This window comes from Leptonychotes weddellii, chromosome 5, assembly GCF_054177405.1.
Source record: "Leptonychotes weddellii isolate Sample4059 chromosome 5, ASM5417740v2, whole genome shotgun sequence".
Classification (NCBI taxonomy): Eukaryota; Metazoa; Chordata; class Mammalia; order Carnivora; family Phocidae; genus Leptonychotes; species Leptonychotes weddellii.
The window spans coordinates 112,658,599-112,682,218 of record NC_138373.1 but is presented as its reverse complement, the minus strand read 5'-3'; the positions used below and the strand labels follow the sequence as shown (position 1 = coordinate 112,682,218).

Below are 23,620 nucleotides of genomic sequence, written 5' to 3'. Positions count from 1 at the left end.
TGCCTTCGGCCGGGTCATGATCCCAGGGTCCTGGGATCGAGCCCCACATCGGGCTCCCTGCTCCGTGGGAAGCCTGCTTCTCCCTCTACCAGTCCCTCTGCTTTGTTCCCTCTCTCGCTGTGTCTCTCTCTGTCAAATAAATAAATAAAATCTTAAAAATAAAAAATAAAAAAAGAAAGAAAAAGAAAAGATTCAGTGATTTCTTCCCCCCTTCCAGCATGCCCACAGTGCTGTGCTCCATTCCTTTCCAGCTGTCCTCCAAAATGCTTGTTCCCTGCCTGAGGTGTTGCTGTATCCCCAGGACCCTGTGGTTCACCTCCCAGACAGTCTGTAATGTGTGGTCCTGAGGCAAGAGGCTCAAACCTGCTGACCTCTGTGCCACCAGTGCTCATATGTTCTACTTAATTCCAGCAACGATCAAAGGCATTATTGGTATCACATTTGGTACCCACATGTGTGAGATGCCTACTATTAGAAGGGTCTATGATGACTGGGGTCTTAAACTTACGTAATGAGTAGAGGTTATTCACTTGCAAATAGAAAAAACTCATTCTGCCTAACTTAATGCCAAAGAGATTTATTGAAGGATTTTGGAGTCTCTTAGGGAGTCAAGAGGGGAACAGAAGAAATCCACTAATGGAAGACCAGAAACCCTTGGGCCTGTTCCTAGGCCTGAACAGCCTGTGAGGGACCTTCTTCTCCATATGGCCAGTTTCAAAGACTCCCAGCTCTGCCTCTCATGTCCAGATGTCCAAGCCCAACTTGGATCAGAGCCCACCCCATCAGCTACAGCTAGGATAGGGATGGATCCAGATTTTGTGGGGACCAAAAACTCATACAATTTGCAGAGCCTTCTTTAAGATAAAGACTCAAGAGACCAAATACAATTGATGTGGAAATGTTGGGATTCAGAGCAAATGGTCAAGAAAGAATTCTTGAAATATCTTCAGTGCAAAAAGCTGGTTTTATTAAAGCATGGGGACAGGACCTGTGGGCAGAAAGAATTGCACTGGGGTTGTGATGGGTGACTGATTATATACTTTCAAGTTGGGAGGGGGTTAGGGATAGCGTAAGTCTCTAAGGAATTTTGGAAACAAGGTTTCCAGGAACTTGAGGGGGCTAGCTATTGTTGGGAAAATCTCATTTATTTCTGTGTAGTCAAACCTTAGTCATGAGACCCTTCAGATGTGTATCAGTGGGCCATATGCTTGGAGGATGACTGCTGACATATATCTTGGAGGGTAGAGATAAAGGAAGTTTCCAAAGCAATTTTTTTTTTAAGATTTTTATTTATTTATTTTTTTGACAGATAGAGACAGCGAGAGAGGGAACACAAGCAGGGGGAATGGGAGAGGGAGAAGCAGGCTTCCTGCTGAGCAGGGAGCCCGATGCGGGGCTCAATCCCAGGACCCTGGGATCATGACCTTGAGCCGAAGGCAGTCGCTTAACCAACTGAGCCACCCAGGCACCCCTCCAAAGGAATTTTTATATGTTAAAGAAGACTTACAGGATCCTGGCGGAGGGTGGGGGTGGGGTGGGGGGTGGGGGGTTGGGGGGGTCAGAATAAGATTGCCTTTTGCCCTTAGCAAAGTATTAACATTGAGGCAGTTGAGTCCCTAGAGGAATGTCATTCTACCTGTTTCAAGGACTTGTCAATGGGCTGTAAATAGTAAGGAAATTTAATTTTTGCTTTTGCCTTTGTTTCCCACATCATAATGAGGGCAGCACTCCCAAGAAAATACAGGCAGAAGAAATCACAAACATCAAGTGTCTTTGGATACTCCCAAGAGAGGAAGTGAGACAGAAGGAAAACTGAAGTGGGAAGAGCCTCTGGTCTTTTTTTTTTTTTAAAGATTTTATTTATTTATTTGAGACAGAGAATGAGAGACAGAGAGCATGAGAGGGAGGAGGGTCAGAGGGAGAAGCAGACTCCCCGCCGAGCAGGGAGCCCGATGCGGGACTCGATCCAGGGACTCCAGGATCATGACCTGAGCCGAAGGCAGTCACTTAACCAACTGAGCCACCCAGGTGCCCGAGCCTCTGGTCTTGAATGATTGTGGCTGAAATGTCTTCCCTTTATGTATTTGATAAAAACATTTGAGCATGCGCACACATTGTTAAGGCCTCTCCTAAGACTTTGGAAGGAACTCATGCAAGTGAGGGGCACTAGAGCTGATTCATCATTAATTTCATTGGAAAGAGCAGTCTTTTTTTTTTGTAAAGATGGGGCACCCATACTGTAGAAGAGGTCATTTCCTCAAAAAAGGGAAGGTGCTGGGAAGACAAAAGGACAGATGACCTACAGCTTGGTCCTTTCAGTAGTCACCTCCTGCAGCTGCAGTTTCCCTTTTTTTTTTTTTAGGATTTTAAGTAATCTCTACACCCAATGTGGGGCTCAAACTCATGCTCCTGAGATCAAAGTCATATGCTCTACCCACTGAGCTAGCCAAGCGCCCCTCAGTTTCCCACTTATCAGGCTTTTGGCCTCAAATCCCCAGGTGATCTCCAAATCTGATGAACTATGCTGGACTTCAAGGGGGCTGTGTTGACCTCTTCTGTCTAGACCAGAGCCAGCCAGAACAGCCTGCAGCCTCCAGCTATCTTTTTATAGACCCCCTCCAGCATCACCTTTGGCTCTCTGAGGTAAAAGGGTTCTTTCTTCTAAGCATGGAGGTGCTTTGGGCTCCTCTCAGACCCACAGGAGAGAAAGAGGATTTTGCAGAGCAGTTCAAAAGGAAAGGGGTCAAACATAGTGAAAGCACACTTAAGATTTTGATTTCATTTTGCGTAAATTTTACCTTAAAAGAAAATTTTTCAGAAAAATAAACTGAAAAATTAAAAGAGTAGGAGAAGGAAAGGGAAGCAAGCAAGTCAAGAAAGGAAGAGGCTGACAGAGCCAGGGAAATCCCCAGAAGGAATTCTCTGTGGGAGCAGGGCTTTCTTTCTTTCCCTCCCTGGCTCTTGGTTTGGCTTGTGCATCCCTGACTCCAACCCTTCTGCAGGGATGGGGAGGTGGTTCGACAGGGAACACTGAGTTTCCACCGGAGCTTAGAATGTGAGGATAGTACTGACCTCTTGCAGTAGCTTATGGAAATGTAAATTTGGTTCTTGTTCAGAATATTTATTAGATACTATTATTATTTGTCCCTCCAAATAAAATACACATATAATTGGGAGGACACGACAGTGTTCTTGATGTTATGATTGGCTCTTTGGTTTTTACTTTAAATTAAACTAATGTATATTGTATAACTACTCTGCCAGGCACCACATGAGTCCTTTTTAAACACATCTTATTTTCATTCACAGAATTTTCATCATTTTTATAAATTAAGATACTGAGTCCAGAGTGATAAAGTAACTGGTAAACTCTTATAAAGTAACTTTTTACAAGAGTCTGAAGTTAAGCACATGTTTTAACATCAAAGCCAAAATTCCTTTTGTTACATCATGCTGCCCAGTTTATAATTTGGGACTTGCAAGGTTTTTTTGTTTTGTTTTGTTTTTTCGAGGGAGGTGGAAGAGGGGCAAAGGGAGAGAGAGAGAAAGAATGTTTTTTTTTTTTTAAGATTTTATTTCTTTATTTGACAGAGACACAGTGAGAGAGGGAACACAAGCAGGGGGAGTGGGAGAGGGAGAAGCAGGCTTCCCGCCAAGCAGGGAGCCTGATGAGAGGCTCAATCCCAGGACCCTGGGACCATGACCTGAGCCGAAGGCAGACGCTTAACGACTGAGCCACCCAGGCACCCCATGGGAGAGAGAGAAAATCTAAAGCAGTCTCCACACCCAGTGCAGACCTGATGTGGGGCTTGATCTTACCACCCTGAGATCATGACCTGAGCTGAAATCAAGAGTTAGACGCTTAATCAGCTGAGCCACCCAGATTTGCCACCCCAGGATTTGCAAGTTTTTGTGAGGATTTATGAACAGTCATCAAATCAGTACATGTAACTATAATTTCTTCACAATCTCAATCAAATTATGTAATGAATTAGCAAATGACTTCTTTTCTTTTTCCTTTTTTTTTTTTTTTTAGCCAAAAAAGAGATTAATGGCTCTGTGTTTTGGAGAGGCAAAGAGCCCAGAAATTTGAATGAATCCTCTCTCAGGTGAGATTTTGTTTGGAGTATGTTTTTAACTTGCTGACCAAAACTTATTTAATACTTCATTTTGCTCATTTTAATGCTTTTTCTCTACTAATGGCTTTGGACTGAGTTTTGTTTATTTCCTATATATTATAGTGAGGAAGATATTTTGGGAGAACTTTCTTCTAAATTCAAATCCAGTTAGTTTAAATAGTAAAGTATAATATTTCTCATATCAATGGAAGGTGTAGATTTCACAATATAAATAAATAATTGACTAAAGTTAAATTAAAAAAACATTTATTGAGTTCTTGTTCCGTGTAGGGCACTATGTTAGGCCCTGTAAGAAACAGAAAGATGAGTAAGGCATAGTTCCTGTCCTTGAGAAGCTGATTCTAACTAGAGTATGTGACATTTGCACAAACATAGATAATACAGAGTACACATGCTAAGTGTCATCAGTGAGTTTGAGCAAATTGCCAAAGAGATTTAAAGAGGGGAAAGGTCATATTCAGTTTTGGGGGGAAGTCAAGATGTCAGAATGACAACTGATGAAAAAATAGTGTACATGGAGATGGAGATATTGCAGCTGGAAGGGATAATAAAAACTATGAGGCAGGGAAAAAATGGAACGTGTATTAGGAAAGGGAAGCAGTCCATGGCAATTTAAAAATAGAACAGGGGGGCGCCTGGCTGGCTCAATCTGTAAAGCATGCAACTCTGGATTTCAGGGTTGTGAGTCCAAGCCCATGTTGGGCATTGAGCTTACATAAAAATAAAATAAATAAAGTAAAATAAAATAAAATAAATAAAATAAAATAAATAAAATAAATAGAACAATACCAGGTATAAGGTTAGAAAGTAAAACTGGGCCCATACTTGAGACAGTCTTAAAAGTCCAGGTAAAGACTTTATATGTCATTTCATAGGTTGTGAGGAAACTATTGATAAATAATCAGTGTGCTTCAAATGGATGGAAGCAAGGAGAAACCACAGATTGGTGGGAAGTAATGAGAATCTGAATTGGTCTAGTGGTAAAGGGAATAAAGAAAAAGGGATGGATGGAAGAAATATTTCAGAAGCAAAATCTGCAAGACTGGCAATGGAACAGGAGAGAGATGGGAGAGAAACCACTGTGGTTTCAAGCTGGGGTTACTGCAAGGTGATGTCTTTCAGAGAAATAAGGATGGCAGGAGGGATGCAAACCCAGGACTGGTTTAGACAGGTTAAGCTTGAGGTACTAGTAGGCCTCAGCTGGTGGGGTTCATCTAGCAGTTAACATTTCAGTCTGGTAGGCAGGACAGAAGTCTGGGTGTAATAAAAAGGAGTTTCGTAGGGTTCCTGGCTGGCTCAGTCAGTAGAACATGCAACTCTTGATCTTGGGGTCATGAATTCAAGCCCCAGAGAGAGGACAGCACTCTCTCTCTCTGTGTCAAATAAATAAAATCTTTTTATTTATTTTTTAGTTTTTTTAAAGATTTTATTTATCTTTGCAAGAGAGAGAGAGAACAAGCAGGGGGAGCAGCAGAGGCAGAGGGAGAAGCAGGCTCCACCCTAAGCAGGGAGCCCGATGCGGGGCTGGATCCCAGGGCCCTGGGATCATGACCTGAGCTGAAGACAGACGCTTAACCGATTGAGCCACCCAGGCGCCCCAAATAAAATCTTTTTTAAAAAGTTTAAAAAAACCTAAAAAAAAAAAAATCTCTCTGTTCCTGTCAGTGTTCTCAAGGCTTTGGAGGTTCTGATTATACTTGAAGCTGTAACATCAGGAAAACTTAACTGGCTAAAACAGGGTTGAGCAGTAAGTGTTGTGGTTTGCAGTGCAAACCGTAGCTCAGAAAGCACTCTGAGACCCCTTTGTAATGTTGGGAGTTGGGGAGGGACCATCAGCCTGCACCGCTGAATTCCCTCCACCAGGGTTTCTCAGTAGGGTGCTATTGGCATTCTCTGTGGGACCACTTGTTGTCATGCAGAACTCCTGCCCATTGTGGGACCTGAGCGTCCCTGGCTCTTGTCCACTACATGCCTGTGTCCACTACATGCCTGTAATGCTCCTCATTTATTGTGGCAACAAAAAAACCCACCAGCACACATTTCCACGGGAACCATCCCTGCTAATTCCATCTGTCAACACAAGTTTCTTTGCATTTCCCCGGCCCATGCCCTTTCTCCCTTCTCTCCGCAACCCTCTCTCTCACCTTTCCTAGTAGTATCCTTGCTCTCCCTATGAAAGTCTGTGCTTGGGTTTTTAGGGACACCACAGTGTGATAATGTAATCATACAAATTTGAAATGGTTCCTGCTTCAGTGGGATTTCCATTTTAATAGGCATCCAAGCCAGAAGCTCAAGGAAAGAAGCTCTTAGTAGAATTTTGTTCTGTTGAGGTGAAACTGACACACAGTAAACTGCAATAAGTGTACAGTTTGATACATTTTGTCCTATGTGTACACCCATGAAAGCTTCACCATTATTAACATCTTTCCCTCCCTCCCTGCACTATGGCCTGGAAACTTTTTCAAGGCAGTAAGCTGGGGCAGTTGCTAGGTCTCACCTTGTTTGTTTCCCACCTCTCTGAGATGACCGGCTTACATTGCCTGATGTCCAGTGTCTTAAAAGCTGTTTTGGTTTTTTTTTTATACGTTTTCCCAGGCTTTGTTTTTTTTCAGGTGAGAGGGCATATCTAGTCCCTATTGCTTCATCCTGGCCTGAAACAGAAAAAAACAAACAAACAAAAACTAGTAGAATTTTAATCTTTACACTAGTATATATGGAAGGGAATTGGGATTGGTTTCAAATCCTTCCTGGAGCCAGTTCCAGAATTTTCATAAAAGAGATTCCATAAAAGAGGGCAGCAAAAGGGAGGGTGTGGCTAGGAAACTCTTTTTCCTTTGGTAGGCATAAACTGTTTTATGTGGTCTATGTATTTATTTTTGGAGGCTTGCTGAGGAAGCCTCCAAAATGTGGAAACTATAGAAGTGGGAAACTATAGAAGATCTTAGGGAATGAGGGGCAGCAAAGCCCGCCCCCTTCCCAGACTACAGTAATGAAGACCCTGTGAAGCTCAGAAGGACCCCAACTATGCCTACACATATGACTACTATTCTGCCTTTTACAAGAAGATAAAAACCACACATTTTTAGAAACCTTTCTCAACAAAGTTAAATATCCCAAACAAGGTTAGAGAGTCCTTTCAACAGCAGAGCTCATTTCCCCAAGCTCTCCTGCTGTTGGAGGTTAGATTGGCTACGGGGCTTGAACCTGCCTGTCAGGAAGCCAAAATCTGGGATGCTCATTGCTGCTTTTTAAAGAGTCGTTCCTGCTTTGAGATGAGTACACACTCTCAACGTGTGCTGGCTGGGCCATGTGAGGAGACAGCCCAAAGCAGGGTTTGGGAATAAAGGTCACCTGGAATAAGAGCACAGATCCATGTTTTTTTCAAGTCTGGCCTCATGCCAGAATCTCTCAAGGGTTCATGGAAAGTTCAGACTTCTGGACTTCATCCCAGACTACTGAATCCTAAGCTTTAGGTCTGGGACTCAACAGTCTGTTTTTGGTAGCTCCCTAGATGATAATGTTAGCTAGCTACCAAGGTTCAGGAAATCCCGGGCTAAGTAGTCAATTGACTCCTGGATTATTGAGATTCCTGAGTTCTACAACCATAATATATCTATAATCCATCAACTGCTCTCTGTTTTCACTGTCAATCCTCCAGTGCAAGCAACTGTCATCTCTCACCTGGGTTTGCAACACCTCTCACTGCTCTCCCCGTCTTCACTCTTGGTATCTGCTGTGGTTGGAATGTTTGTGCTCCTCCCAAATTCCTATGCTGAAATCCGAACCCCCAAAGGTGATGGTAATGGGAGGTGAGCCTTTGGGTGGTGCTCTAATCTTGAGGGTGAAGGCCTCATGAATGAGATTAGTGCTCTTAGAGAAGAGGCTCCAAAGAGCTCACTAGCCCCTTCCACCGTGAAAAGGCACAGCAGGAAGGAACTGGCAAGGAACCAGGAAGAGGGTCCTCACCATAAGGCAACCACACCAGCACCCTGATCTTAGACTTTACAGCCTCTAGAACTGCGAGGAATACATTTTCTGTTTTTATAAGCTACCCAGTCTGTGGTCAGACTGCTTTGACAGCAGCGCAAACAAGCTAACACCCTGCCTCTCCACCCCTGTCTGAATCCATTATTCACCTTAAAGCCAAAGTGACTTTTCCAAATGTCCCCCCCCTTTTTTTTTTTGCTTAAAACCTTTCAGTAGTATCCCATTGCCCAGAAAATAAAACTTTTTACACATCTAGACAGTCCTGCAAGACCTGGCCTTTGTTTCTGTCTCCAGCTGCATCTCAAGTCACTTCACCCCTTGCTCACCACACGGGCTAGTGCACCTCAAGCTTTTCCCACCTCTGGGCCTTTTCACTTCCTTTCTCCTCTTAACACTGCTTTTCACATGGCTCACTCTTTCTCATCCTTCAGGTCTTAGCTTAATTGTCCACATCTCAAACAGGTCTTGCCTGATCTGTCTGAAGTATATGACCCTCCAACAGACGCACACAGGTTTTTATCAGAGTACTCTGTTTATGTCATAGCACCATCATAAACAGAACATATAGTTATTACATATCTATAGCTTATTGTCTGTGTTCCCACTAGAATGTAAGCCTCATAAGGGCAGGGACCTAGATATTCTTTTTTTTTTTTTTTTTTTAAATTTATTTGACACAGAGGGAGAGACAGTGAGAGAGGGAACACAAGCGGGGGGAGTAGGAGAGGGAGAAGCAGGCTTCCTGCTGAGCAGAGAGCCTGATGTGGGGCTCGATCCTAGGACTCTGAGATCATGACCTGAGCCGAAGGCAGATGCTTAACCAACTGAGCCACCAGGTGCCCCGGGACCTAGATATTCTTGCACATGGATATATTTCTAGTGCTTGGCCTAGTGCCTGGAACATCGTAGCTGCTTCGTATTTGTTGAATGATTAATCATGTTCTTTACAACCTAGCCTGGCCTGTATTATATAGGCTTGGGGAAGCATGATTTGATCTAAATCCATGAAATAATAAAGCATGTTTTAAAGGAGTTGATGCACTTCCATTGTTGCCCTAAGTGCTGCAACTTCTTTGTTCCCGGAGGAGGGGTCTCTCTGTTGTTGCAGGACACTAAGTAAAACTGCCAACATGGCCTTCGACACTAGAAGTGGCGAGGGAAGGCAATACCACTAACAGCCATCCACATGCTCTCAGACTCAATATTCTTCATTTCACATTTTGCCATATTAATGTCCCAGGTTTTCTAGACCACTCTGATACTCTCCTTGTTTTCTTCCAATTTAGAAACATAGAAGAGGTTTCTAATTAATGTTTGCAGTAGTCATTTTAGGTTATCATGAAGGTCAGAACTCTGTTAGAAATAGCAGATATCCAACTTAGGTTAAAAGGGGAATTTATTGGAATAACTGGGACCACTCAGGTAATTCAGCACTCATTCAACAGATATATATATAGAAATAGACCTAAATACAGACACAAATGTATATCTACCTACCTACCTGCTTAATCTGGCACACTTTATTTTATTTTATTTTATTTTTTTTTTTTTAAAGATTTATTTATTTATTTGAGAGAGCGAGAATGAGAGAGAAAGAGTACATGAGAGGGGGGAGGGTCAGAGGGAGAAGCAGACTCCCCGCCGAGCAGGGAGCCCGGTGCGGGACTCGATCCTGGGATTCCAGGATCATGACCTGAGCCGAAGGCAGTCGCTTAACCAACTGAGCCACCCAGGCGCCCCCCTGGCACACTTTAATTACTGGGCTCTGTATTCAGTTTTAGATGTGTAATAGTGGGTGAAATCAGCAAAGGATAGAAGCCAAATACTAGAATGCAGGAATGGTAAGAATGAAGTTGACACTGAGGCATAGCTGGAACTGGGGACTTGAATGGACATAGGACTTTGTATCCTCTGATGTTGGTAGATCAGCCTCATTTTTTCTCACTGAATACCATGTCTTTCATGGGGCAACCACCTGTCTTAAATTCACATTACAACTCCCACCACCAGACAAAGGCTAACTCATGCACTTTCTTGCATCAAATTTAAAAATCCCGGGAAGGTCTCTGATGCCCTAGCTTGACTAAATGACTCACTGATGAAAAATATCCACCCCAGCCAAGAGGTCAGAGACTTTAAAAACACAGCAGCTTCTGTGTGTTCCATGTGTGGAGGGAAGGAGTAGTTTCCAAATAAGGGGGGTCAGGGGGAGCTAGGTCTACTCTCCATCCTGTCGTTTTCTAACACTATCATCTCCATAATTAAACACATGAGTCAAAAGCGTAAACAAAAGGCAGGCTAGGATAGAAAGCAGTAATTAGAGGACTAAAGAATGGTATCATGTACAGAGCTTTGAAACACCTCTAAGGTGTAAAGTTTCAGGCCTAATTATGAGAAGCTGCAGGTCATAAGAAGGATGCAGTTATCTTGGGACATCAGACTTACATAAGTATGATTACTTTTCAGGGTAATAGTAAAGAACAAGTCTTTTAACACCTGAGGGATGGAAAACAGACTAGTGATCTCTGATAATGAGATTCAGTATTTAGGTTTCTCTATCTTTAGTGTAGCTCTTCATCAGTGGATGGTTCCAGGTTCTCATATGCATTTTACAGGAGAAAACCCAAGTAGATATTTCAAGTAGAAATAGCGTATTGTGACCTACTCAAGAGTTCCCTAAAGCCGCAGGGGGGAAAAAAGACTGCCTATTGCTTGCGAGTGGAAAGAAACAGAGAGGAAGGCTGAGGTCAATAGAACACTTTTACAGTGTCGGCACAGAGGAAGATTTACATCAATTTGAGTTCACCTTGAATCATCCATGAGGAAAAGAAATAGTGACAATGCTTCGGCCTCCGTCCAGGTCTGTCAGGCCCATACCCACCAGGGTGGATTCTGATCTGAGTTTACATCTATGTGTAGCCCCTACCGATATCTGGCCAGTGAAAATTTAAAAGTGGGTTTTCTAACCATAGTGCATGGCAAGTAGAAGGATGAGCTTTTGGAGAAACTGATCTGTTTAATAAATGGAAGTAGAGCTGACAATCCTAGTGGAATGAGAATGTGCTGTGCTTAATTGTACACCATTAGGAAATCGGAAGGAGGGGGAAACCAGAAGAATGTGAACCTTATATTATTCTCTAAGGATAGGAAATAGAAGAGGGGAACTGTGCTATTTCTCTCCACGTAGTACATAAGCATGGAGCTCTGCAGCCACACTGGCTGACTGAATCCTGACTGCTTTGGGATCTTTAGCCTTCCTAGGCTTCACTGCTCAGGGGTAGAATGGAGCTCATGACAGCTCCTTTCTCAGAAGTGTGATATGTGGGGCTCGGTCATGCACATGTAAAGTGCTTAAACTCTGTGTGGCACTTAGTCCTTATTAAAACCCTTTGTTATTGCTGATTATCAGTAAGTCAGCCACTGAGCAATAATTTATTCAGCATCCTCAGAATCCCTCATCAAACCTTGGGATGGAATAATTTTCCTCTTTTCTACTCTCACTAATAACACTACTGCATTTAAAAAATAAAAGTGCTGTTGTGCAATAATTTGGCACAAGGTACCATCTATATTAACTTTCTTTTTTTAATATTAATTTTCTAAGAATTTCTCGCACAGTAGGCTGCTGTAGTTCTCTTAGAGGAGCAGTCCTGTGTTTATGTAAATATACTATATGGGTAAGCACATGGACCCAGAACGTTTAGAAACTCAAAAGAAAGGATTCAAGGCCTCTAAAAACTATTTTTATAATAATCTTCATCATTCTCAAAACTGGCCCTGAAAACATGACACAGATATATTCTTGTGCACATAATTTGCTCACAGTTTATCATTATTAGTATTCTTTGCTCAGTTATATATTTATAAAAATATAAAAATACATCTATTGAGCTTTGGGGTAGAACCAATATTTGTTCTTCTCCCGTATCACTCTCTTCCTCTTCCCTCCTCCTTTTCCCCCTTCATGGACCTGTCTGAAAATTTCCATGGGCTCGATACTCAGGAGAACTGCTTTGTTCATTCTATCTGTGAATCTGCTTGTTGGTTTTAGACATTAAAAATATCTCCTCCCATTTTGTCAGCTATTTATTAGCTTTGTCTGTGTGGTATCTTTTACTGAACAGAATTTTAATTTTGCTGTAATAAAATTAATTAAGGTTTTGACTCTGGTCAAGATGGAGTAAGTGTACTTCAACCCATCTCTCCCTCTGAATGCAAGTAAAAATCTTGAACAGAATGCATACGGCAGTTGATTTAAAAAAAATTCTCCATAGCATTTAAGCAGGATTCAGAGTTAAAAACAGCTATAGATTTTTCTGTAAGAAATATTTTAGCTGAGTCACATGTATTTTGGCATATACTGTCATTCAGTTCTTAGTATCCCTGAGTTTCCTTTATTATTTTCAGCAGGTTGATTATGTGTCTGGTGAGGAATTCTTTGAGTTTATCTTTTGGGGATTCACTGAGTTTCTTGCATCTGTAAGTTTATGTGTTTTGCCAAATTTGGAGAGTTTTGGCCATGACTCCTTCAAATATTTTTTCTGCACCATGCTTTTCCTCTTTTCTTTCTGGGACTCTGGAGATATGAATATTAGACCTTTCATACTGTCATACAGTCCTTTGAAATTCTGTTCATGTTTTTCTTCAATCTTTACTCTCTATGTTGTTCAGATCAGATAACATCTGTTCATCTATCTTCAAATTCAATGACTCTTTTGTCATTTCTATACTGTTTACTGAGCCCATTCAGTGAATTTTTAAGTTTCTGGTTATTGTAGTGTGTTTTTCCTCCTAAAAGTTCCATGTGGTCCCTTTTTATATCTTCTAAATTGGAATTTGTTTTTTATTTTTCATTTTATTTATTTTTAAGTATGCTCCACACCCAAAGCAGGGCTTGAACTCACAACCCTGAGATCAAGATTGCATGCTCTGCTTACTGAGCCAGTCAGGTGCCCCCCTTTTTATATCTTCTGTTTCCCTGTTGATACTTTCTATCTTTCCATTTGTTTCAAAGGGGCTCACTCTTATTTATCAGAGCCTGGTTATAATGGTTGCCTTAAAGTCTTTGTCTGAAAATTCCAACATCTTGGTCATCTCAGTTGATATCTGTTCATTGTCTTTTTCCTCATAAGATATGGAGAGTTTCCTGGCTCTTCAAATGTCAAGTAATTTTGGATTGCATCTGGGATATTTTGAATATTATGTTATGTGACTCTGGGTCATATGCCCATGAAGAGTTGGGTACTGGTCTCTGCTAGCCTCTCAGTTATGCTTAGATATCTGAGAACTTTTTTCTGTGTGTGTGTTTTTTTTAATTAATTAACTTATTTGAGAGAGAGAGCGTATGCATGCACAAGTGGGGGGAGGGACAGAGGGAGAGAGAGAATCCAAAGCAGACTCTACGCTGAGCACGGAGCCCTACATGGGGCTGGATCCCATGACCCTGAGATCCTGACCTGAGCTGAAATCAAGAGTTGGATGCTCAACTAACTGAGCCACCCAGGCACCCCTTTTTTTCTAACTTTGAATACAGAGTTGCTTATATTTCCCAGTTCTACTTTAGAAGAATCTTCATGGGGGAATTTTTTTTTTTTAAGATTTTATTTATTTATTTGACAGAGAGAGAGAGAGACCTCAAGCAGGGGAACGGCAGGCAGAGGGAGAGTGAGAAGTAGGTTCCCCGCTGAGCAAGAAGTTGGATGTAGGACTCGATCCAGAGACCCCGGGATCATGACCTGAGCTGAAGGCAGATGCTTAACCAAATGAGCCGCTCAGGTGCCTCTTCATGGGGGAGTTTTTTATTCAAGAGAGCTCAAATTCTGGATCTTGAGATCTAGGTCTATAGGACTTCTTATAGAAGAATCATTGTTCTCTATTGTTCTTCTTGTTTCTTATTTTTAGTATATTAATCTGACATCTATTTCAATGTGATAGGTTTCTAGCTCTCTGTGAAAACTAAACTCTCCATTTCATATTCATTTAACTTCTTTCTTATCCTTTTTAAGAATTTCTTAAATCAAATACCCATTTTTTCTAATTTACCATTTTTCTTCATTTCTTTTTTATTTTATTTTATTTTTTTATTTTTTTTTAAAGATTTTATTTATTTATTTGAGAGAGAGAGAATGAGAGAGAGCACATGAGAGGGGGGAGGGCCAGAGGGAGAAGCAGACTCCCTGCCAAGCAGGGAGCCCGATGCGGGACTCGATCCAGGGACTCCAGGATCATGACCTGAGCCGAAGGCAGTCGCTTAACCAACTGAGCCACCCAGGTGCCCTCTTCATTTCTTGATAGAGTATCAATATGCTAGCATATGTGTACTTCTTACTCTTTTTTTTTTTTTTTTAAGATTTTATTTATTTATTTGACAGAGAGACACAGTGAGAGAGGGAACACAGGAAGGGGAAGTGGGAGAGGGAGAAGCAGGCTTCCCGCAGAGCAGGGAGCCCAATGCAGGGCTCGATCCCAGGACCCTGGGATCATGACCTGAGCCGAAGGCAGATGCTTAACGACTAAGCCACCCATGTGCCCCTGTGGACTTCTTATTCTTAGCTGAACTTGAGCCTAATAGGTTTTTGTGAAGCTGTTCCATTTTGCCTGTTGCTTTTTGGACTGTGACCCAACATTTTCAGTCTCAAGGAGTTTATCTGTCTTTGATGCAGAGGGAAAAAGGAAGAAAAAGTGATTTGTGCATACTTCTGATTTTGGAGTTCTCTTTCCTATTCTCTCATCTCTTCCTCTAATGTGGCTGGGCTCTCCCTAGAGATACACGGTCAGCTCATTAGAAAAACTCTTGACTTTTAGCAACTTAGTTCTATAAATATGAAGCTGACATGTGTGCAAATTCAAGGCTCTAGAACTCTTGTTTAGTAACAAACTACTTTTTTTTTTTTAAGATTTTTTTTTAATTTATTTGCGAGAGAGAGAATGAGAGAGAGCATGAGAGGGAGGAGGGTCAGAGGGAGAAGCAGACTCCCTGCTGAGCAGGGAGCCCGATGCGGGACTCGATCCCGGGACTCCAGGATCATGACCTGAGCCGAAGGCAGTCGCTTAACCAACTGAGCCACCCAGGCGCCCAACAAACTACTTTTTAATCAGACTAGTAAAGATGGGTATTAACTGAATTTCAAATGGAGAATACAGTTTAGTTTTATGAGTTGGCTTGCTTATCTCTTGAAGCTATAATTTCCATGGTATTTTCATTTATGCTGCCAAAAAGGTAATCCTTTTTAGAAATCCTTTTTATCTCTCCAAAATAATAGATTTTTCATATAAATGAATAACTGTCACTTCAAGTGAGATTTTCTGTAACTACCTAAAACCATTTTGCTGAACTTTTATATGAAACATAGATTGTGCCTAAAATGAACATTTTAACATAATTTTATAACATTATGTAGCACAATCTACATACTGGTTATTTAACGCTCTTCAATTTCCATAGAGAAAATTTTAGAATTATATTACCTGAAGGAATAAAGAAAAATTATCTCTTTAAAAAGAGGATTGCAGTATATATATCTTCCATTTCTGAGCTGGACATATTCATTTACCTGAAAATCCTTAGTGTGAGCATCTTATATTCTTAGACACTTGGATAATACTGTTACATAATGCTAGAATCCTACGAAAAAATAGGGTAAGGTAAGATAATTACTGAGCAGCATTTAGGGGTTGTGGGTTATATAGTAATTTGTTCAGTTGTGTGTTTAAAATCTGGCCATGCCATGTGCCGATCCACAGGGCAAGAAGGGTGCAGGAAGGAGGGGGTGCTCTTAAACTTTCCTTTCCAGGGCGCCTGAGTGGCTCAGTCGGTTAAGCGGCTGCCTTCGGCTCAGGTCATGATCCTGGAGTCCCGGGATCGAGTCCCGCATCGGGCTCCCTGCTCGGCGGGGAGCCTGCTTCTCCCTCTGACCCTCCCCCCTCTCATGTACTCTCTCTCAAATAAATAAATAAAATCTTTAAAAAAAAAAAAAACAAAAAACTTTCCTTTCCAGATCACACTCCGGGACCACAATGCCAGTGTGCATATCCTTAAGCCTGAGGGTTTGGCAAGGGGTGGCTGTTTAAGAGGGAGGGAACTTGAATGAGCAAACTGAGGTGGCCACTTTATAGGTGTGTGTGTGTGTGTGTGTGTGTGTGCGCACATGCACCTGCAACATTGGGGGTGGAAGGAGCTGAGGGTTGGAACTCAACACAGTTCATAATACTGTATAGATAATGAATGGATGTTATACGTGTTTAAAATTAATTTAAGGAGTAATAAAAACAAAGTGGCTATCCACTCTCAAGAAGGTTCCAGTCTTATAAGGGAGACAGCATATTTTACTATAAAACAATAAGCCAGCAATTCAAGGCAACATAGGATTGTATTAATAGCTAGCACCTATTGAGTGCTTCCAGTGTTATAAACACATTGCATATATTTTCTTATTTAATCCTCACAGAAACTTTTTTTTTTAAAGATTTTATTTATTTATTTGACAGAGATAGAGACAGTGAGAGAACACAAGCAGGCGGAGTGGGGGAGGGAGAAGCAGGCCTCCCACGGAGCAGGGAGCCCAATGCGGGGCTCAATCCCAGGACCCTGGGATCATGACCTGAGCCAAAGGCAGACGCTGAACGACTGAGCCACCCAGGCGCCCCATCCTCACAGAAACTTATTGGGATTAGTGCTGTTATTGGTTCCTATTTTAAAATTAGGAGATTGAAGTTGAGGTCAACCAAAGTCACATAACCACTGAGTGGAAGAGCCAGGATTGGACCTTGGACCTCATCATGACCCTACAGCTTCTTAGCCTCTCCCACTTGCTTCCTCATAAAGCAGACTTAGAGAAACGGTCGTGGTAAGGTGGAGAGCAGGGAAGGTGAGGGTGGAACACAGGATTGATCCTGAAAAACGGTGCTGATGCTATTGGAATGACACTGGAAAATCAGAGGAGTATTAGCAAGACATGAATTCAAGAAAACACCATTAAAAAAAAAAATTTCACTTCCTATCTCCATATGAATAGTCTTTTCTTTACAGGATCCATTTGAAATGTACAATGAAAGAAGAGTCAGGTTTCAAAAGCAGAATGAAAAGTTCTTTCATTGGAAATACTGGGGTTCTGTGAAGGACAGGCACAAAACTTTAGATATAGAAAGTGCTTTAAATGACATTGGGTACAGTTTTATTTCTGAAAGCAGGAAAATATAATGAAGAATTGTACCATACCTCCACTAGGTCAGTGGGTAAGCAAGTGAGATTAAATCACTCCCTTCTCTTAATAAGCATTCTTTTTATTTGAAAACATTTATTTACTTTCAGAGTCTTAAATTGCTGCAACTGGGCCACCGGATTCTCCTTGTTCCTCACTGTTAAATTCTGAATATTATGTTTAACACTAACTCCTACCTGACAGGTACCGCCAAGAGAGCAGCACACCATCCAAGGACTCAAGCTTCTGTCCTCCTTCAGACCTCAGGAAGCTGTCTCTTCATGGCCAAAGTGCCTTTCGACCCTTACCGACCCCCTCCAGGAGGAGACGTCAGACCACGTCAGCCACTGCAAAGGTTGTCAGTGTGCCATCTTGCACAACCAACACAAAAGAACCCAAGGGACTTCCAGATCACAAAGGTTCTCTAAGTGAAATCCCTTTCAAGTGCAATGGGAACGGAAATGAGTTTTACTTAGGAAATTCCTCCCTGGCCTCCCCTTTACAGAACAACCCAAACCTAGAGAAAAAGGCATCGGAACTTCATTTGTACATTATTTCCACAACGTCATCAATATTTCTGCACTTAAAAAGTTCATGGAACAATTATATTATAGTAAGTGCTCTCGTTAGTTAACTTTGGCTGGAGTGATTTTTTTTAAAGATTTATTTATTTTAGAGAGAGAGAGTGTGAGCAAGGTGAGGGGCAGAGGGAGAGAGAATCCTGAAGCAGGCTCCCCGCTCAGCGGGGAGCCCATCCACATGATCACGACCTGAGCTGAAACCAAGAGTGGCCTCTTAACCAACTGTGCCCCCTCAGGAGCCCCTGGCTGGAGTATTTCTTAAAGCAAACATGCTTTTCCTGCTTCCCCAAATTTCCATTTTGGAAATTTAGCCTTGGAATTTAATAATATGAAAGACAAACACACTGGACAATTAAGGATTTCGTATTATTCAGGCTAAGGAAAATGCTCATTAATGAGGAGTGTCTTAAAGAAAAGGAGATTGACCAGGGGTTCTACAGAGGTGGGTAAATAAGGAAGTCTCCCGGGAATGCTGGAGAAGGAGGGAGAAGGTCTTATCTTGGAATATTTGTGAGCAGGGTGGTCTTTTTCTGTTGGCTGGGGTGATTTCTTAGCTATTTCTTTCAGAGCACAGAGCTCACATAAAGTTCAACACTGTCAATATGTCTCTATTTCTTAGCTGCACTATTGAAAGTAGGTTAATGGGATTCACTGTTACAGGAGCAGGTAATTTTATAGGGATTACCTAGTCTAAGCACCTTATTTTATAAATGAGGAAAGTGAATATTTTAGGTGACTTAAGAGTATATAGTGGGTTTAAGGGCAGAGTCGGAACTTTCATTTAGGGAATCTTTTTATTATACCAGGATCAGTTTTAAAATAAGTAATTTATTAACTGAATAATATGATCCTTTTCAATTGTCTTCAATGATATGTAATTTTTATTAATGATCTTCCAACACAATAATATTAAAGAAATATGAAAGGCTCCATTCAGAAGAAGCTAGGGAAGCAGGAGGTTTTATAAATGGCTAAAACTGAAAGATTTCAAGGCAACTCTTCAGTTGTTTCTCATACACAGTTCAGAATGGTTAATGTTTAAATTAAATGTCTAATGTTCAGGGCGCCTGGGTGGCTCAGTTGGTTAAGCGACTGCCTTCGGCTCAGGTCATGATCCTGGAGTCCCGGGATCGAGTCCCGCATCGGGCTACCTGCTCGGCAGGGAGTCTGCTTCTCCCTCTCCCGCTCCCCCCTCTTGTGCTCTTTCTCTCTCTCACTCTCTCTCTCAAATAAATGAATAAAATCTAAAAAAAAAAAATGTCTAATGTTCAAAATTTCTCCTTAAATTTTTATTTTATTTTAATTTTTTTTAAAAGATTTTATTTATTTTTAAGTAATCTCTACACCCAACATGGGGCTCAAATTTACAACCCTGAGATCAAGAGTCCCATGCTCCACCGACTGAGCCAGCCAGGCACTCCTAAATTTTTAAACAGTGTTTTCCAAATTAAAAATGTAAACAAGTAATAAATAGAGGGGAAACCCTGGTCTATTAAAAGGAGGCCACATATGTTCTAATAGGAAACCCAAAACTTAATCTATCTAAATATTTCAAAATGACTGTTTATGTTTCCCTGACTTGACTAACTCCCAGTTTTAGTACTACTTTTAATTTTTTACTTATTTTATTATTATTACTATTTTTAATAAGATGGTTGAGGTTTATTGGTGTAATGATAGTGAATCAAATAGATTATAACATTTATTTTCATTTTTAAAAAATTATTATTTTTTTAAATTTAAATTTTAGGTATTTAACATACAGTGCAGTATTGGTTTCTGGAGTAGAATTCAGTGGTTTATCCCTTACATACAACACCCAGTGCTCATCATGACAAGTGTAGTACTTACTACTTTTTAACTCTGCAGCAGAGGCATGGTTGGGGCAAGTCAGATGGGCAAACTCATAGCCCTTCTGATAATAAAAGCAATAACAGTAACTGACATGTATTGTTATTAATAGGTAGGATCTGCTTTGATGCTTTCTGTATATTAACTCATTTAATCTGCAAAACAACCCCAGGAGGTAGGACTGTTATTCTCATTTCATAGATGAGGAAATTAAGGCACTGAGAAATTAAATGATATATGCAAGGTTGCACAACTTGCATGGAGCTGAGATTTGAACCTAGGTAGTCTGATTTTTTCCACTGAAATAAATGTGGGTGGAAGGGGGTTATCTTTGAGTTGGTAGATACTATCATTAAAAAATAATGTTCTGGGCGCCTTGGTGGCTCAGTTGGTTAAGTGTCCGACTCTTGATTTTGGCTCAGGTCATGATCTCAGCATTGTGAGATTGAGCTCCGCCTCGGGCTCTGCACTGGGCGTGGCGTCTGCTTAAGATTCTCTCTCTCCCTCTTCCTCTGCCCCTCTCCCCCTTAAAAAATAATAATGTTCTATCCCTTGAAAGATGGAAAATGGGTAAGCAAATATTTCATACATAAATGATGAATCAAGTTAGCCTTCATTCTAGTAAGAATAAGATATTAATTCAATATAAACATGTAAAAAGTTGTGACTTTTGTGACACTGTTTAATTCTTTCATCATGTTGATCACTTTGGTTATTCTTGGTGATGCCTTCATAAGTTTTAGGAAATTAAAAAAAAAATCATCTCCTAAATCAGTCAGACTTATCTTGGCTAACTGATCTCTTCTGCTTTGAGATCCAGAATCCTCATTCATGTTGAGATAGGGAAATGCTACCGGGAAAAAAGAATGGACATTTTAACTCTCTCTATATTTTCAGGTAAACCTAAACCATCCAGTGAGAAATTAGCACTCATTCTGATTTTAAGGATTTCCAAAGAGCTGAGTCTCATTCAGTAACCCATTTTATCTGTAACTTTCATCAACAATAATTACATCTGAGTTCTTTAAGCATCTCAAATTCTACAAAAACAATATATGGCAATTCTTTGCCCTTCATATGTTGTGAAGATAGGTGCTAGAAAGCTAAGTAACTAAGGAGTATCCCCAAATTAAAATTCTAGATTTAAGGGGTGCCTGGGTGGCTCAGTCATTAAGCGTCTGCCTTCGGCTCTGGTCATGATCCCAGGGTCCTGGGATTGAGCCCCGCATCGGGCTCCCTGCTCAGCGGGAGGCCTGCTTCTCTCTCTCCCACTCCCTCTGCTTATGTTCCCTCTCTCACGTTCTCTCTGTCAAATAAATAAAATAAAATCTTTAAAAAAAAAATTCTAGATTTAAAGTAAACATAAACATTTTTTTTTTTTTTTTTAAGTAGGCTCACTCGGGGCTTGACCTCACAACCCTGACATCAAGACCTGAGGTGAGGGGCACCTGGGTGGCTCAGTCATTAAGCATCTGCCTTCCGCTCAGGTCATGGTCCCAGGGTCCTGGCATGGAGTCCCGCATTGGGCTCCCTGCTCAGCAGGAAGCCTGCTTCTACCTCTCCCACTCCCCCTGCTTGTGTTCCTTCTCTCGCTGTGTCTCTCTCTGTTAAATAAATAAATAAAATCTTAAAAAAAAAAAAAAAAGAGACCTGAGCTGAGAGCTCAGACGCTTAATTGACTGTGCCACCCAGGCACCCCAGTAAATATAAACATTTAGAGAGAAGCTGTCTTTTTTTTTTTTTAACTTAAAACAATGACAGAAGTAGTAAGAACAGGGGCATCTGACTGGTTCAGCTGGTAGAGCATGCAACTCTGGATCTTGGGGTCATGAGTTTGAGCCCCATGCTGGGTGTAGAGCTTACTTTAATTGGATGTTGGATGTTGGATGTTGGTTGAACATCCAACTCTTGATCTCAGCTCGGGTCTTGATCTCAGGATCATGAGTTCAAGCCCTGGGCTGGGCTCCACGTTGGGCATGGAGCCTACTTAAAAAAACAAACAAACAGATTGTAAAAAACAAAAGTTGTGAGAAAAAGCACATATTTCCCCCCTGCCCACCCACCCATCATCCTGCTCTGATATTAAGAATAAGACAGGGGTAAATTCGTCTGGAGTTGTAAATCAGCAACATTTCAGAAATTCTTTCTGACCTGTTAGGCCTCAGCATAAAATAAAAGATTCTTTAGAGAACTTGTTGAACACTGACCCATTTTTTTGGGGGGACCCAGAATGAATGGAAAATGGCAACACTAAAGATTTAAGGGAAAAATAACCCTATTGATAGGGGAATAGTTAACAAAACTATTATATAATCTATACTATGGAATACTACGTAATCATTAAAACGATAGAAGTAAACCTATATACACAGACATGGAAAACTGTCCACCATATATTAAGTGGGAAAAAAAAGTCCCAGATTAATATATGTGATGTAATTTAGCTAGTATTAAATATGTATTATAAAAATATCATCTAATATGTATATATTATAGATGTATGTTATAAATAATATGTTTTTATATGCCTAAAAGGATATAAACTATACTGATAATAATATAGTAAGGTACTTTGTTGTTATTGTTATTTTTGATTCCAGTATAATTAACATACAGTATTATATTGGTTTCAGGGGTATAGTAAGGCACTTTGACTAGTGGGATGGGATGGGGAGGGAGAGACTTTTATCTTTTAGTTTATTCATTTTTGTACTGTTTGATTTTGATAGATAATTTTACTTTATAATGAGCAAATGTCATGTTTAAAACTTTTTAAAAACTATATAAGGAAAAACAATGCCCTGTGGTATTATTTACATAATCAAATCATGTACTATAGCAGGAATTAAGGAATAGATATATGATATTGACTAAAAGCAGGAGAAATTGATTTTCAGTAAACAGAAATTCTAACTATTCCCACCTTTTTTTCCTCTTTCAGAAAGCTACTCTTTTACAAGATCCCCTATATGTTAGTGAGCTCAGTCCTGCTATTGGAAGTCAAAAGCCATATAGGTAAGGAGTGATGATATGCCAGAGCCGCATGGGGGACTGTTCTCTCCTCTTTGCCTCTCCTAACTCCACGTGTTGGTGCCCATCACATTTATACCTCTACTTCCACTCTTTGCCTTGAATTTTAGGTCTGCAAACATAATTACCCACTGGACATCACCTCTCATAGGTCTTACAAGAACCTTAAAGTCAGCATATTCAAAAGAGAACTCAGCATCTTCCTTCTGGGACCTGAACTTCCTCTTGTGTTTCCTAACACAGGGCTTGCTGTCCTTATCCCCACAACACCTAAGCCAGAGTCCCGAATGTCATCTTTACCTTCTCTCTCCCCTTTATCACCTCCCACCCCCACAGCCAGTCAATCACCACAGGATTCATTGTTTTTTTCTAATATATCTGGATAATATCTACTTCTTTGCACTGTCACATGCTCAGCCCAATTCCCTTTGTTCTGAGCTCCTACAGTATTTTCCTACCTGGCCTCTGCCTTCACTCTTGACCCTCTCTAACCCACTCTCCATAACCAAAGAAATCTTTTGGAAGCACAAATCTGATCATGTAACTCCCTGCCTTAAAGCCTTTGAATGGCTCCCCACTGTCCTTAGGAGAAGGTCTAAACTCTACAATAGCTTATAAAGATCTTCCTGATGTCTCTTTTCATTTTTCCATCTTCAACTCTTGTGTCCCCTCAACTCCTGCCCTAAGCTGCTGATCCAAATGATCTTGCAGTTCTCAGAAAGCTCCCTGTTTGGTTTTTTTGTTTGCTTTTTCCTCTATTCTGGAACCCTACTCTCTACTCTTCTTCTTCATGAATGACTTCAACTCAGCAAGTCTTAGCTTAATATCCCTT

At 40.9% G+C, this 23,620-nt stretch overlaps 1 protein-coding gene across 1 annotated transcript in view; it reads left to right on the top strand.

Moving 5' to 3' along the window:
• Nucleotides 1-23,620, top strand: part of C5H12orf56 (chromosome 5 C12orf56 homolog) — a 74,318-nt gene that overhangs the window by 23,548 nt on the left and 27,150 nt on the right. Inside the window, exons 2-4 of the mRNA XM_081818973.1 lie at nucleotides 4,037-4,109; nucleotides 17,531-17,939; nucleotides 22,700-22,773. Coding sequence (XP_081675099.1) covers nucleotides 4,037-4,109; nucleotides 17,531-17,939; nucleotides 22,700-22,773 — 556 coding nt within the window. The remainder of the gene's footprint in view (nucleotides 1-4,036; nucleotides 4,110-17,530; nucleotides 17,940-22,699; nucleotides 22,774-23,620) is intronic.